Source organism: Crocuta crocuta, unplaced genomic scaffold (assembly GCF_008692635.1).
Source record: "Crocuta crocuta isolate KB4526 unplaced genomic scaffold, BGI_CrCroc_1.0 scaffold274, whole genome shotgun sequence".
NCBI lineage: Eukaryota > Metazoa > Chordata > Mammalia > Carnivora > Hyaenidae > Crocuta > Crocuta crocuta.
The window spans coordinates 3,367,227-3,382,457 of record NW_027530222.1 but is presented as its reverse complement, the minus strand read 5'-3'; the positions used below and the strand labels follow the sequence as shown (position 1 = coordinate 3,382,457).

Here is a 15,231-nt window from a genome sequence, read left to right as displayed (position 1 = left end):
CTAAAGAGCTACTAGAAAAATATGCACGAGTTTGTTCATCACTGCAATGTTTATCACATAAAAAGGCTGGAAACATAAAGGTCCAATAGGGGAATGCATGCAATGAAACACAGCCATTAAAAGTTGTTCTTGGAGAATTTCTTAATGGGGTGGAAATATTTACAATGTAAAGTTTGGTTAAAAATATGAAATGTAAAAATCTGTACATATGGTATGGCCCTAATTATGTGACATATACGCATAGAAAACACACACGCCAAAAAGTTTACAAATGATTATCTGTGGGTGGTAGAATTGGGAATTCTATTTTCTTTATACTTAACTGCATTTAAAAAGATTGTCTACCATGCATATCCATTACTTTTATAATAAAGGGAATAGGAAACAACAAATCTGTAACAGCCTCCACACCCCACTCCCAATAAACTCTCCTGGGTCTTTTTTTTTTTTTTTAATTTTTTATTTATTTCTGAGAAAGAGAGAGACAGCATGAGCAGGGGAGGGTCAGAGAGAGAGGGAGACACAGAATCTGAAGCAGCCTCCAGGCTCTGAGCTGTCAGCACAGAGCCCAACGCAGGGCTCGAACCCACAAACCGTGAGATCATGACCTGAGCTGAAGTCGGACATGCAATCGACTGAGCCACCCAGGCACCCCATAAACTCTCCTGGGTCTTAATCCCAGACTAAATTGGTCTTGGGATCTTTAGGAATTTTCAAGCTGTTGGGCTCTCAACAATGAATGACAAAATAAACCTCGAAATTAAAAATCAAGCAGCAGGTAATCATGTAGAGTGTCATCTATATTCTGATAAAATGCATATTTTGACATAGTTTTAGGTATCTCGCACTGGGCTAGGTCTCATTCGGATTCCCCCTTAATCCGGACCTACCTACCTAACCGGCCCATAGGTGGCAATCCCTGCCCTCCACCCTGCCCAGGGAAACTGGTCCACTAGTCCCTTCATGCTCCTCCCTAGTCCAATCTGCAACACACCCTTCACCCCACAACCCTCCCCTATCTCCAGGCCATTTGGTATGCAGTGCCTGCTAGGAAGTGTGTCCTGATTACAGCTAAGCATCGATTTCCCCACCTACACAACACCAGTAAGAATCTCAGCGGGGTTCACTGACTACGCAAAACCAGAGTTTGGGAAGCGAAGCAGTGAGTCATCCTTTGGCCTCCAGCTTTGCTCATGTTAGGGCCATAACGTTGTCTTTGAGCCTCTGAGATCTTCCCTAGCTCTAAATACAGCTCCCTCCCCTCCTACTCTTCACCAGATGGTTCCTTAAATGGCCCTCCCTGAACCCTAGGCCCCCACTCAAGTGTGCTCCTTAATTCTCTGGAGAAGGCTTGGCTCCTCTTAGCTTCTGGCCCATAGTTCACTTGTGATGTCAGCTTCCCCCCTAGGCCAGACCACTCCCTGCAGACACTGGACTTGGGAGAGAACACCTCCAGCCTCACAAATACCCTTGGCCTGAACAGTTTCCCAAAGCATCATCCCCCATGCTTAGATCCTTCTGGAACCAAGCTACTCAGCTCATTTTTCAGCTTGTCCAAGCAGCCGGTCCTGTCACCCACCCTCTTCCCCAGTCCCCCGACATTGTTTACAGGACCCTACAGCTGAGTCCACAGGTACTAGTTTGTAAGTATTCAAATGGCTTTAGCCACGCGCTGTCATTCCAGGCCCTCGCTGGCTAGCCACAACCCTTTGCTGTCCTCCTCTCCCAGCCCTCCCCTCCACACACCTTTCCCTCTCCTGCCCCACCAATCACATCTCATTTCCCAGTCTTCCCTGCACACGCTTTGCACCTCGGGCCTCACGCCTTCTCTCGTGCTTTCCTCTCCCAAAATGCCTCCCCCCTCAACCCCGCTGTTTCTATTGTTGTTCTGCTTCTCTGTTGGCAAATCTGTTCATTTCAGTTGCTCCCTCCTTTCTTCTACAGAATTTTTCAGCCTGACAGTTAAATGTGTTTATAATTGTCTTTCCTACCAGGGGTGGAGGGTAGGTCTTAAACGGCTCTGAACCCTTCAGCACTCTCCAGCACTACACAGTGTTCCTTTAATTCAACTGTTTCCCGGTGAACTTACCCCACCTCTTCCTTTGGACTAGAAGGTCCTGAGGGCAGTTCTTCATTCTTGTCCCCCCTAAGCCAGCTGGGACAAGTCTTTATCCACAATCCCCATCACTGAAGGTAAGACAGATCCTGAGGTCTCCCCTTAGTTCAGGAAACAGGATTAATTCATTGGGAAATGGTGTCTTTTTTCACTCAAAATGATTGGTTATCAGGATGTGACTAGGACTCCTGAGCTCTAGCTGATTCTGATGCTAATGTGTTTATTAATGTGAGGATCATCTTTCTGTGCTTCTAAATGGGAATGGAATGTACATGCTTTTCCTATTCCACCAGGACACTGAACCCATATGAGATAATAAAGTAAAACAGTCACTGTTTCGAAAGGTATAGGAGCTGAAGACGGGAGGCAGGAGGTCATTGGCATCAGGATGGGGCAGCACAATCAGAGGCCAGGCAAGGGTCAGGAGCTCCCTTACTCAGCTTAGTAGCCGGAATGGGAGCCCAGGAAACTACGAAACAAGTAGGAGCAGCACAGAAGTTTGCAGAGGTGGTAGCTGAAAAAGGATCAAGCTCGAACATTTTCTCCATGCGTCAAACAAGCGAGTGGTTCCTTTAACAGTGCAAGTGCTACTGTTATGGAGCTCATATTGCCTGTGTTCTCCAAGTGTTCTCTCACTGGCTGCTTACGTGGGGTAGTGGGAAGAAAGATCACCTGATCTGTCTGTTTATTAAACTATAGGACCTTGAACAAGTTACTTAACCCTCAAGTCTCAGTTCTCTGGTCTGTAAACTGGGGACAGAGCACTTACCCTGAAGTTAGTGTGAGAATGAACTGATATGAGCCACATAACTTGGCCGGCTCGGTGGCTAGCCGTCCCCTGCTCTGTACAGAGCAGGCTTCAGCACAGCTCCGGCCTGGGTGTAGGTTACCAATATTGTGGGGAGGCTAGGGCTGGGCTGGGGAGGTATAATTACTGAAACCTTATAGCCCAGATTCTAAGACAGTCACAATTTCAAAGACACTCTCCTGTTTTAAGTCCAGAAGCACTTGCCAATTTTTGATTGGGAAAACATGAGCACTAGGGAAGGCACCGTGGCGGCTACCTATTTCCCCATCAGCCCCGAGAGTCTGGGCTCCAGGCCCAGGGCTTCTCAGCCAGATGCTCAGATATGCAGCTGAAAGGTGGTGGAAGGAGGAAGGAGCTCAGCAATGGCCCAGGGCACCTGGTATGTGGGAGGCCCAGGTGCTCCCTCCCAGCTTCTCAGTCTAAATGCGCAGGCCACTGCAGCACAATGCCACTCTAAAAGGAAAGAACACGTCAAGCCCTTCGAGCTCAAATTAAGTCTTCAATTCCTTGGCTGCACGTTAGAATCACCTGAAGAAATTTGGAAATCTTCATGCCGGGACTGTATTCCAGACCCATTAGATCAGTATTGTTTTCTAAAGCTCTGTGGGTGAATTTCAAAGTACACCAAAAGCTGAGAACCACTCTTCTGGATCAAGTTTTTCCAAACTCGCCAGATGATGATAATCACTTGCATTAGTTTAAGAGTTTCTCGGGCTCTGGAATTAGCACTATTACCTGAACTTAAGGATTCGAAAGCAAACCCCTTTATGAAAACATGTAGGATATTTTAACATCTTTGAAATCTGAGTGATCTTCCAATCAGTGAGACCTAAGATTTGATAACACACAGAAACAAGCATCTCAGGTGATCCTCATGATTAGGCAGGTTTGAGGAAAAAACAGTTCCCTAATACTTCCTAGGGCAGCACTTCCGGAACTCTAACATCCTGGGAGTCATCGACAATCCAGTTAAAACGCAGCCTCTGAGTCAGGTCTAGGTTAAAGCCTGAGATCCTGCATTTATAAGAAGCTCCCAGGCTATCTGTGCTGGGCCTTACACCACATTTTGGGCAGGGAAATCCTGAAGTATCTCCTTCTGAGGAGGCTCCGCCAGCAACCCCTTTAATTAAACTGAAATAACTGGCGTAGAGAAATATGATCAACAGAGAGAGTCTTCCATAGGTCTGAGAGGCAACTGTTGGATTACTCTCTGGCATTTCTTCCCAGGAAGGGGCAGCTGGGATGAGGGCCAGAGGGAGGGCTGCCCCAACCTTTGCAAAGCCAGAGGCTAGCGTCCAATTTCCCAAGGAAGCAGTTTGCTGTATGAGACAGCACAACCCCCCACGCTAAACAGCAAAGTTCACTCACCAAGTGCAGGGGGGGCATCAGGTGGCTTGAGAGAGTTCGAGCCGCACTCTCTCTATGTATACCCTTTCTCCTTCATGCATTCACCAAACCTTCGCTGAGGGTCTGCTAATAAACCACAAGGTCTAAAGGATTTAAGTATGAATCAGACTCGGTCCCTGACCTCCAGGGGAAGGAATTCAGACTGAGGAAAACCCATTTGTAAAGCAAAGCACAGTGTGAAGTGATAAATGCTATAACAGAAGCACATACGGAGATGACCCAACATAACAGAACAATGCTAACAGCTTCCTGGTGCAGCATTTCCAGGAAAGGCACCACCCTAAACAAAATTTCCTCGCCAGGACCAGCCTGGTATGGAGAGGGTGCTTTGATGCCTTGAAGCCCTCAAAACCAAGACCCTAAAATCTGGAGTCTCGGAATGGGCAGAGCTTCCTACGTTTACGCCTCTAATCTCTAGCGCTAAGATGCAAGTGAATCCAAGGAAGAAAGAGACTTTTAGGAGATCGGCCCCTCAAAAGGATGGGACAGCAGTGATCTCATTCCAGAGAGCTCCAGTACTTGCATCCTGTCCTCTGTGTCAAAATCCAGCCATTTTCTTAGTTACAGAACACACGTATTTGCCCTTTGTCATATTGAGCTCTTAATTGGCTTGACCCATCACATTGCTAGATAAAAAGGCTACAATCCCTAGACTAAGTAGGTCTCCAGCTGGGGCAGAAAAGTCTCAGCCAAGACAGGCAGGGTACAAGAACCTAGAGCCTGCTCCCTCACCGAGCCCCCTAGAGAGCAGCTTTTGAGGAGGACTACGAAACGGATACTCAATCCCAATTTATTTTTTCCTTATCTTCCATCTCACAGATAGGAAACCCTAGAGAAGAGGCTTAAGGGCCAGAAGAAGCAGCGGAGGAAGAGATAGCAGAAAGATGGGGAGTGGAATCAGTGCTGAGGACAAAGAACTGGCCAAGAGGTCCAAGGAGCTGGAAAAGAAGTTGCAAGAGGATGCTGACAAGGAAGCCAAGACCGTCAAACTGCTATTGCTGGGTGAGCGAGATGGGAGGATGAGCCAGAGAAGAAGGTACTGCTCCTTCCTGCTTATCCTGAATGGTAGATGGGTTCTAGCCCACCCCGTGGGGAGGACGGATGGCAGTCATTTTCCTCTCTCCGTCTGGTCCCAGGCTAGGGGGTCAGAGCTCTAGGGCTGAGCACAGCCACCCCAAGGAGATGCAGAATGCCAAAGCTATCCTGGAATAGTCCTGCCCCTCCTTGAACCAGGAATAGTGCAAGGGCTGGGAGAGACCCATCCGTCTCCAAATCTAACCGAACCTAACACCTCACCGCTTGGCAAATACTGTGAACCCTGGGCTTACGGTTACCTGACCTGCAGTCAAAGAGCTCTAAGTCAAGGACTCAGGAGAGGACAGGGGACTCGGAAGTCCTGCGACAGCATCAGTGCCAGGTAGTCCCAGGAGCAGGCCCACTGGTTCTTGCCACATAAACGGGTTCCTTCTCCTTGCTTCCAGTCAACATTCTGTATATATTTTATAACTAGGGAGCCCTGAGGGAGGAGGAACATCTAAGGCAGTCCTTTCCTGGCTTTCTGTTCAGTAGCTGCCTTGAAAGCCCTTGCCAGATGGGAGGTTCATCAACTTGATGGACCCTAAGCAGGTCACAGGTCTGTGCTGAAAAAAGAAAAGCACTTCTGTTGGTCAGAGAGACTGGTCACAGCTGTAAACAGAACCGAGACAATAGAGTTTGGGACACCTGCCTTAGGAAAAAAACCCCAACAGTAGGACAGAGAGAGGGTAGCTGGTGCAGGTGGGGTCTATGCAGCAGCAGATTAGCTGGCTGGGCTGTTTGCAAGCCCATGAGGAGCCTGGGAACTGGAGCCCCAGGCCGGGGCACCTCCTTTTCCCCAGCCGATCTGTGAGCATATAAGCTGGACTCAGGCTGCAAGGAGCCCAAGAAGCTACAGAGGGGAAAGAGATGGCAAGGCCACTGAGAGATCTTTTAAGCCTAAGCAGCTTTCTTCCACATTCAGGATAAGCAGCTTAGAGGGAACCAGCACAGACTAATTGGGAGAGAGGTTAGGGCATCAGAGCAGTGCAGACTCGGGGAGAGGGCTGAAAGGTATGTGGGAGGAGAGCAGAGCGTCGATGAGAGGGTAGGAGGACATTTTAGTCAATAAAGGAAAAAGCAAGATGATGAAAAAACTGTATTTCAGTGAAGTTATCCAGTTTTCTGCAATCCTGCCCCCAGATCACTCTCCTGAGTAAAACTGGGCAGAAGAGAAATGTGTTAAAGGAATTCCCTGAAGGTATCAGTGGTTCTCAGTGAGATTTTGCCACCACCCTCACCCCTCCCCAGGACACTTGGGTATGTCTGGAGACATTTTTAGTTGTCACAACTGGAAGAGTAGAGTGCTACTGGCCTCTAGCGAGTAGAGGCCAGGAATGCTGCAAAACACCCTACAATGCACAGGACAGCCCCCCACGAAAAAATAACTGTCCAGCCCAAAATGGCAGCAGTGCAGAGGCTGTAAAACTCTTGCTCTAAGTCCAGACTAAGTGGCTTGAGCCCAAGGCTGACAGAAATTGAGGGCAGCAATCACCCCTACAGGTTCTCTCCTAACCAGACTCCCAGGCAAGCCCTGTTTAGGCTTCTCACAAGCCATCTCCTGGAGGACTGGGGAGAGGTGGTGGAAATCTGAAGCATAAGCATTTCTCCCGCAGGTGCTGGGGAGTCAGGAAAGAGCACTATCGTCAAACAGATGAAGTGAGTAGGAACAAACCCCCAGAGGACTGAGGTAGGGTGATGAAGTCAGTAGAGCCAGTAGAAGCATGGAGGATGAGGGGCTCTTCAGCCCAAAGGAACCCAGATGTAAAGGATATAAAGAACCTGAATTCCAATGCCCCCTCATTGGCATGCCCTTTCCCCCTCACTCTCCACTTTGGGACAGCAATAGGAATAGAGATGGGGTTCTTATGACCCTTTAATAAATCCTTCCAGATTCCCAATCCCTTAGGTCTGGTTACTCGGGGCCAACTAAGGGCTGGGTGTCTTGCAGGATCATTCATCAGGATGGCTATTCACCAGAAGAGTGCCTGGAGTACAAGGCCATCATCTATGGGAATGTGCTGCAGTCCATCTTGGCGATCATCCGGGCCATGTCCACACTGGGTATTGACTATGCTGAACCAAGCTGTGCGGTATGTGGTGAACAGTATGTGGTTAAGGTTGGAAGGAAAGGCTAATGAGCAGAAACAGGCAGCCGACAAGCTATGAGGAAATACGGGCCAGAAAAGTTTCATATAACTAAATCCTACCTACTGAGCTTCCAATCTTTTTACTTCAGTCTTGGGGAAGTGTGCAATCCCTACCTTTATAATACATTACCCAAATCCGTTCTCAGCTTCCTCTGCCTTTCTGTCTTATCTTACCATTTAAATCGCTCCCCTGGGCTCCTTGCCTGGCCATGGAACTTTCATAAACTAAATCTCTAGATCTAGCATTTTTGCCTTTTCCTAGATTTGAATCAGTGAAAGAACAAAGGTGATGGCTTTTTGTCTACCAGCTGGTCTATTTCATGGTAAATCTGGTCTTTAAACTTCCAACCTCCCTGCAAGCAGAGGACCCACATTTTGTGGCGGTACTCTTTTGAACTAAGGACGGGAGACAGAAACACCACAGCGGAAGCCGCTGGAACCTGTTTTCCCCGAGACATCCTAGGACTGGATAAATTGCCACCCTCTACATCTCAGAAGCCCACTCAGAATCAATCAGTATGTTTTCTAAGCATCTTCCCTGGCTGCAATCTCCATCTTGGGCTTTGGTAGCAATGCAAAATGCTTCCTTCTGAGCAGTATCCCCAGGAATCTCCTGGAAAGCCATTACTCCTGTGTAGTTCTCACCCAGGTCTCTGCCTTACAGGACACTGGGCGACAGCTCAACAACCTGGCTGACTCCACTGAGGAGGGCACCATGCCTCCCGAGTTGGTGGAGGTCATCAAGAAGCTGTGGAAGGATGGTGGGGTGCAAGCCTGCTTCGAGAGAGCTGCAGAGTACCAGCTCAATGACTCAGCATCTTAGTAAGACTCTGGCTGGGGAAGGGGTGGGATTAAGTATAAACAACCTTCTAGGAGAAATCACACCCAGCCTAAAATTGCAGGCATGAAAGCTGGAGTCACTAGGACTGAATTCAGCTTGGATACCTGTTTTGTTAGGTCCAAGCAGTGTTTTACTAGGCGTTGAACTTAATGCCTTTAGCGAGGGGCGCTGCCACAGTTGCCACCACTCTGTATTGCTTCACACTGGCTCAACACAGCCTATAGAGCTGAAGACCCCCAAATCAAAAACAAATGTGTCCTGCTTGGTGGCCCTCAGACCGCTGTCCTCTTCATTCTTACATGTAGTCTCTCCTTTCAGAACCTCTAAGACAGACCTGAAGTTCTGCCACATGCTCTCCCAGGAGGCAGGTGATTCACGATGGTCTTTTCAGGGTAGTAACATTCTAGCTGGTAACCTCAGCGTATCTACTTAGGCCACCAACCAGAAATAAATGCTCCCTTCACACGTAGCATTTTATGACAGGGTGCCAGAAACTTCCAGGGCAAACCGAAGGAAGTAGGTCAGGGATTTAAAAGAACCAACTTTGTGAAGCTGCTTCCAAAAAGATAAGGTACCAAGAGTGTATCAAGCCTACCTCAAACGGCATGGTTTCATAGATGGGCATGAGCTCTGTAGTCAGACAGACCTGGATTTAATCCCTCCTCTGTCACCTAATTTTATAACATAGTTATCATTTACCGTCCACAGAGCACTCGCTAAGGCCCAGGCACTGCCAGGGGCATTAGGTGCACCATCTCATTAGATCATTCGAGGTAGAAAGTACTTTTTACTAGTCTGATGAAAATCTGAGGTTCAGAGAAGTTAACTGACTTGCCCGAAGTCATATAGATAAATGGCAGAGGTTGAATTTGACTCCAGGTCTATCTGACCACAAAGCTGAATGCTTTTTACAATATACCACAGTGCCTCTTGACCTTGGACAAGTTACTCAACTCTTCTGAAATTATCCTTCATCTGTAAAATGGGGAATGAAACTTGAAGGTATATGAGGTTCAATGAGAATTTAAAGGTGAAAATACTGGCATATACTACACACTTGTTAATTTTCTTTCCCTTATTCTCTGTCATCCCACTTCACATCTGCCTTCCTTGTCTTTAAAAAAAATAATTCATGATAACTGTTAAACACACACAAAAGCAGAATAATATAGTGAATCACCTGACTTCAACTGTTACCAACTCATGACCACTCTTGTTCCATTTTAGCTCCATCTCCCACTGGATTATTCTGAAGGAAGTCCCAAATATCCTATCATTACATCCTAAAAATTTCATTATGTATCTAAAAAACAAAAAGAGAAAGAGGCTCTTTAAAAAAAAAAGGAAATCACAACATAACCACACCTAAATATTTAATAATTCCTTAATGTCATCAAATATCCAAGCCAGAGCTCATTTAAGTTTCCCCAGTTATCTCAACTGTTTGCTCCTCAACTTGCTTCAGGATATAAACAAGGTCCATGCATTACACCAATTCACATCTCTCATGTCTCTGAAACCTCTTTTTAGTCTACTCCTGCTTTTCGCTAAATTTATTTTTATTTTAAAGAGAGCATGAGTGGGGCAGAGGAAAGAGAGGGGAGAGAGGAAGAGAGAGAGAGAGAATGAATGAATGAATGAATGAATGAATGAATGAATCTCAAGCAGGCTCCACACTCGGCACAGAGCTGGATCCCACGATCCTGGGATCATGACCTGAGCCAAAATCGAGAGTCGGAAGCTCAACCGACTGAGACACCCAGGCCCCCCTACTCTGCTTCTTGCTAGAACTTCTGGCACTCATTTAATCCACCAATTCTTACTGAAAGATCTAGAAAAACTTGTAGCCAGGCACAACTTAAGGAAAAGTCATCTGATATCACTTAAATGCGACAGGACCCTGCTTCAACTGGGCATGTCCCTCAGCTCACACTCCCTTTTTTAAGGACACAAGAGGGTTTGAAGGAAAGAACCCTAGATTTAACAATATGGACTCTAGACCTGGTTCTATCACCAACTTAGTTAGATGACTTTCGGTAACACCCTTTACCTTTGTTGGTCCTGGCTGCGGAAAGCTTAACGTCATCTGTTCCAATCTCTTTTCTCTAGCTACCTGAACCAATTAGACCGGATTACAGCCCCTGACTACCTCCCTAATGAGCAAGATGTGCTACGATCCAGAGTCAAAACCACAGGCATCATTGAAACCAAGTTTTCTGTCAAAGACTTGAACTTCAGGTGAGTACACAGCTCCCTAAGGCACCACAGATACACACATGGTTCTCTAGGGGCATCTCAGATACCAAAAAGGGGCATGGGCATGCTCCTTGGCCTTCACTAAAGCCCAGTCTGAATGACTATCCTATTTCTCCCCATTTCCCATCTCACTGCCGACTGGCCCCCAAGTGGCCACCCCTCAGGGGCAAACACCAAGTACATGTGCTGTTTCTTCCCTCAGGATGTTTGACGTGGGAGGGCAAAGATCAGAGAGAAAGAAGTGGATCCACTGCTTTGAGGGAGTCACCTGCATCATTTTCTGTGCGGCCCTCAGTGCCTATGATATGGTGCTAGTGGAAGATGACGAAGTGGTAATTGGCCTTTACGCTAAGCAGCTTTGATAGACAGTCCCCCTGTGACCCTTCCTCTAAGCTTTGTGTCACCAGTTCTTCTGCATGGGTGATTTCAGCTAACACTGACAGACTAGCAGTCCTCTGGCACACAAATCAATGTCTCAGGCAAATAATTCTAGAAAAACTTCCTCTTTTGCAGGTTCCAGGTTAGCACTTTAGAGCTCTAGATTTACTGGAAGTGGGCTTGGTCTCAGAGTAGACATCTAAGAATCACTTGGATATCACACAGCTCATGAGAGGAACGGAGTACTAAAGGGACCACAGCTGGGCAAAGCGCAGGGGATGATACACTTAGGACTCTTCCAGGACACCTATGGAAATAGAGGATAAGAGATGAAAATGATAGAGAAGAAAAACAACATAAAATGTGCATCTTTGTGCAAGAGGATAGAGGGGTTGGACTACTAACCTCACTTGGAAGTCTAAATATGTACCATCAGCAGGACTAAGGAGAGATTGGCAGACCAGGTTTCTCACATGTGACTTAAATTGGCAGCTGGAAGACTACCTGAGGGGTGAATCTCTTGAGCCTGCAGTTTAACAAGATAGGAGCTCTGCAGGCGAAGCATCAGCCCAGCCTTGGAGTCTGAGACAGAGTATATCAAGGCAATGGAATATGCTAATGGGGGCCCATAGCTTATTGACAGAATACAAATCTCCTATATTCCCCATCCTCACTCCAGCTGTTCTCCCTTCTCCTTAGGAGTTCAAGTTCACATTAGAGCACTATGAATATCCTCTAGCCAAAATGTCTTACGGGGTCATTCATTTTTCACAATCCCTTCCGTCTTTAACCCTGCAGTCTATGAAGTCTTAAGGGGTTCTGCATGAACATTAGCAATGACAAACAGCCACAAAAAGTAGATTTGTTTTCTTTCTTCATTGGGTGAAAAGACTGAGCCAAGTCACATAATAGCATACTTCAAATCCTAAAGGCCTGCTCCCTAAAAACAGGCTGATCTCAGGTACTTGTCAACATTTAGACTGCAGATACATAGCACCACTTCACACCTACTCAGAGTGGCAATCAGAGGAGGAAATAAGACAGAAAGGCTTATGGTGTGGCACTGAGAAATTATCTAGTCCTCAACATTTGACATTAGGGCAATAATCCGTATTATGTTCCTGCCCACACTGATCCAGAACTCTATTTAAACAGAAGCCTATCAAAATCATGCTGAAAAAAGAAATTATCATGGAGATGCAAATGGGCACATGACAACTCAGACCTAGTTTCAACTCTGTATAAGCAGCACTTATGGAGTCAAAGATTGGCCTAACATTTACTGTACACCTATATGCTAGCCACTATGGACACTACATATGTGATCTCGTCAAACTTCCATAACAACCCTATGAGATAGGGAAACTAAAACTCAGACAAGTTGAGTGATTTCCCCCAAGTCACACAGTTATGACAGAAAAAGGATTAGAAGGGCATCTAGATCTCTTTGGTGGCCCTAACCCACCACATTAAAAAGAGATAAGCTATTCCCCAACTTCCCTCTTATATTTGGGCCACTAGTCTCTCCATGGGGAACAAGAACAGGAAGTAGACAATAGCCCATCGGCTCAATTTGGTATTTCTGATGGTGTTTCCTCTTATTAGAATCGTATGCATGAGTCATTACACCTCTTCAACAGCATATGTAACCACAAGTTCTTTGCGGCTACTTCTATTGTCCTCTTTCTCAACAAGAAGGACCTCTTTGAGGAAAAAATCAAGAAAGTCCATCTCAGCATCTGTTTTCCAGAGTACGATGGTAAGTGTCAAGGGATGGAGATAATGGTAATGGTTTCTTGGTAATGACTGGCGATTGCTTCATTTCCTAGATCAAGAAGACATAAAGGAAACTGTCCTTAGGGAGTACTAAGTGTAAGTTCTTTGCCTTGCCAGGTTGATGATCCCTTAAATTTCTTTTTAATGTTCACTTATTTTTGAGAAAGAGAGAGACAGACAGACAGAGACAGAGACAGAGTGAGTCAGGGAGGGGCAGAGAGAAGGTGACAGAAAACTTGGGGCAGGCTCCAGGCTCTGCGCTGTGAACACAGAACCCGACACAGGACTCAAACCCACAAATCGCGAGATCATGACCCAAGCTGAAGTCAGACACCTAACCAACTGAGCCACACAGGTGCAACCACCCCCTTATCCCTTTAATACTCAGTTCCTCTTATGAGCTTTGTGATGTCCAAGTGATACTTGGATGTCTAATCTGAGAAACTTGGGTATTCAGTCATAAGTTTAAAGTCAGATGTCCCTGGAACAGAAGAGACATTAGATGCAGGAGAGCCACTGACTATTTAAATAATTCCCAGAAATCAAGGGCAGAGACAAAGAGATAGCTCTCCTCAATTTTGTTGCTCAAGTGATAAACATTGGAGTACAATAGAGAAGAGGATCCTCCCTCTAAAAATAGGTCCCCAATTGCAGCTTTCCAACACATTTCAAGGAGCAGGTGGGTCACCTAAAAAACAAGTGAGCAGGGACGCTTGAGTGGCTTAGTTGGTTAAGTGTCTGACTTGATTTTGGCTCAGGTCATGATCTTGCGGTTCACGGGATCAAGCCATACATTAGTATGGAGCATGCTCGGGATTCTCTCTCCTCTGCCCTTCCCCCAACTTGTGTGCAAGCACACCAGGTGCACCCATACTCTCCCTCTCTTAAAATATATAAAACTTAACATTAAAAAAAAAGTGAGCAGCTAAAAAGGGTTAATTTATCCCACTTCTTTACTTTTTTTTTTTCCTTCTGGAAAACCAGGGAACAACTCTTACGATGATGCAGGGAATTACATCAAGAGTCAGTTCCTTGACCTCAACATGCGAAAAGATGTCAAAGAAATCTACAGTCACATGACCTGTGCTACAGACACACAGAATGTCAAATTTGTATTTGATGCAGTTACAGATATTATCATCAAAGAAAATCTCAAGGACTGTGGGCTCTTCTAATCCTCCTCACTCCTCAAGTATACGTTCCACAAACAGGCTTGAAATCTGGGTCATTTCAAGCAAAAAATGATACACCAATATATCATGGCATGAAGAGTGAATCCACTCTCCCTTGGAGAGTGACTATACATGAGCACAACTGTGTCCCATATATTCCTTTCAAAGTTGGGTAGCGAGTGCAGTTTAAAGAGCACAAGCCCAAGAGTCAGAAGACCCAGGTGCCAGTACTGATTCTGTGACTTACTACAAAGTATGAATATTTCATTTCTCTGACCCTTGAGTCTCTTATCTATAAAATAAAGATAACTTTCTACACTCCGCAGGGTTATTCTAATGATCACAAATATAACTGAGGGGAAGGAACATAAAAGTTATGTGGTCACAGAAAGAAATCTTATGTAAGAGCAGCCATTTATGAAGTTCAAGAGCAAGTTTTTAGATGAACTATCCCAAGCAAAATAGGAAACCTTCCCTACTGTATGGAAAAAATAAAATGAGACCTCAATAAACCTTTATCACCATTTTGTTTTTGTTTTTTTTACTAACAGACCCTATGTGCCTTAGCTCAGAGATCTGGATCACTGAATGGAAGATGTAAGTTTGTTAGTTTCTAAGGCGCATGTCCAAAAATGATCATCTTTATTAGGCAGATTCTCTCTCTGCCCCCAAACTGCCATAAGGACTGAGTTACCTTAATCTCTGTAAGTAACTGTCTCAGGTACACAAGACACTTTCTGAATAAATTTGGAAGACTTCAACATACTCCCACTTGGAGTATTAATGATTTTTATTGCTACCACTTCTCAATCACAGAATTTAGAGTAACTGAGCAAACCTAAATTTCTCATTTCAAATGCTACGTTTCAGAACAAAATAAACCAGCTGTTCTTGCTTTAGGCACTGAAAATCTCTGCAGTTGGGACCCATGTGATGCCTGGCTGAAAACAACATCTCCCGATAGAAGACAACAAGTAAATTATTTCTTTGAACTCGTCTGAGGGGAAACGAAGCTTGCATTTATCTTGACAGGAGGTGGTGAAGTCAAGTACAGATTTAGCATCTACAACTACTAGTGAGGAAAGCTCTTGGCGTCCAAGATTCAGTATATAAAAGAAAGTGTCAATTAAAATGAAAATCTGTTCCTTGCCAGAAACACATATTCACACTTAGGCTGCTACTAGCAATATTGATACTCGAGAGCCATATGAGCTTGAAATACACTGAAGAATAAATTTGCAGCTGTTAAAATT

General features: G+C 45.5%; 1 protein-coding gene across 1 annotated transcript; it reads left to right on the top strand.

The window, feature by feature from the left end:
- Positions 1 to 4,900: 4,900 nt before the first annotated feature.
- GNAT2 (G protein subunit alpha transducin 2) lies at positions 4,901 to 14,461 on the top strand. Its single transcript, XM_077765534.1, has 8 exons — positions 4,901 to 5,333; positions 7,022 to 7,064; positions 7,357 to 7,498; positions 8,220 to 8,377; positions 10,506 to 10,634; positions 10,855 to 10,984; positions 12,636 to 12,789; positions 13,791 to 14,461. The coding sequence occupies exons 1-8, from the start codon at positions 5,216 to 5,218 to the stop codon at positions 13,979 to 13,981; spliced, it is 1,065 nt and encodes a 354-aa protein (XP_077621660.1). The 5' UTR covers positions 4,901 to 5,215; the 3' UTR covers positions 13,982 to 14,461.
- The last annotated feature ends 770 nt before the right edge of the window (positions 14,462 to 15,231 follow it).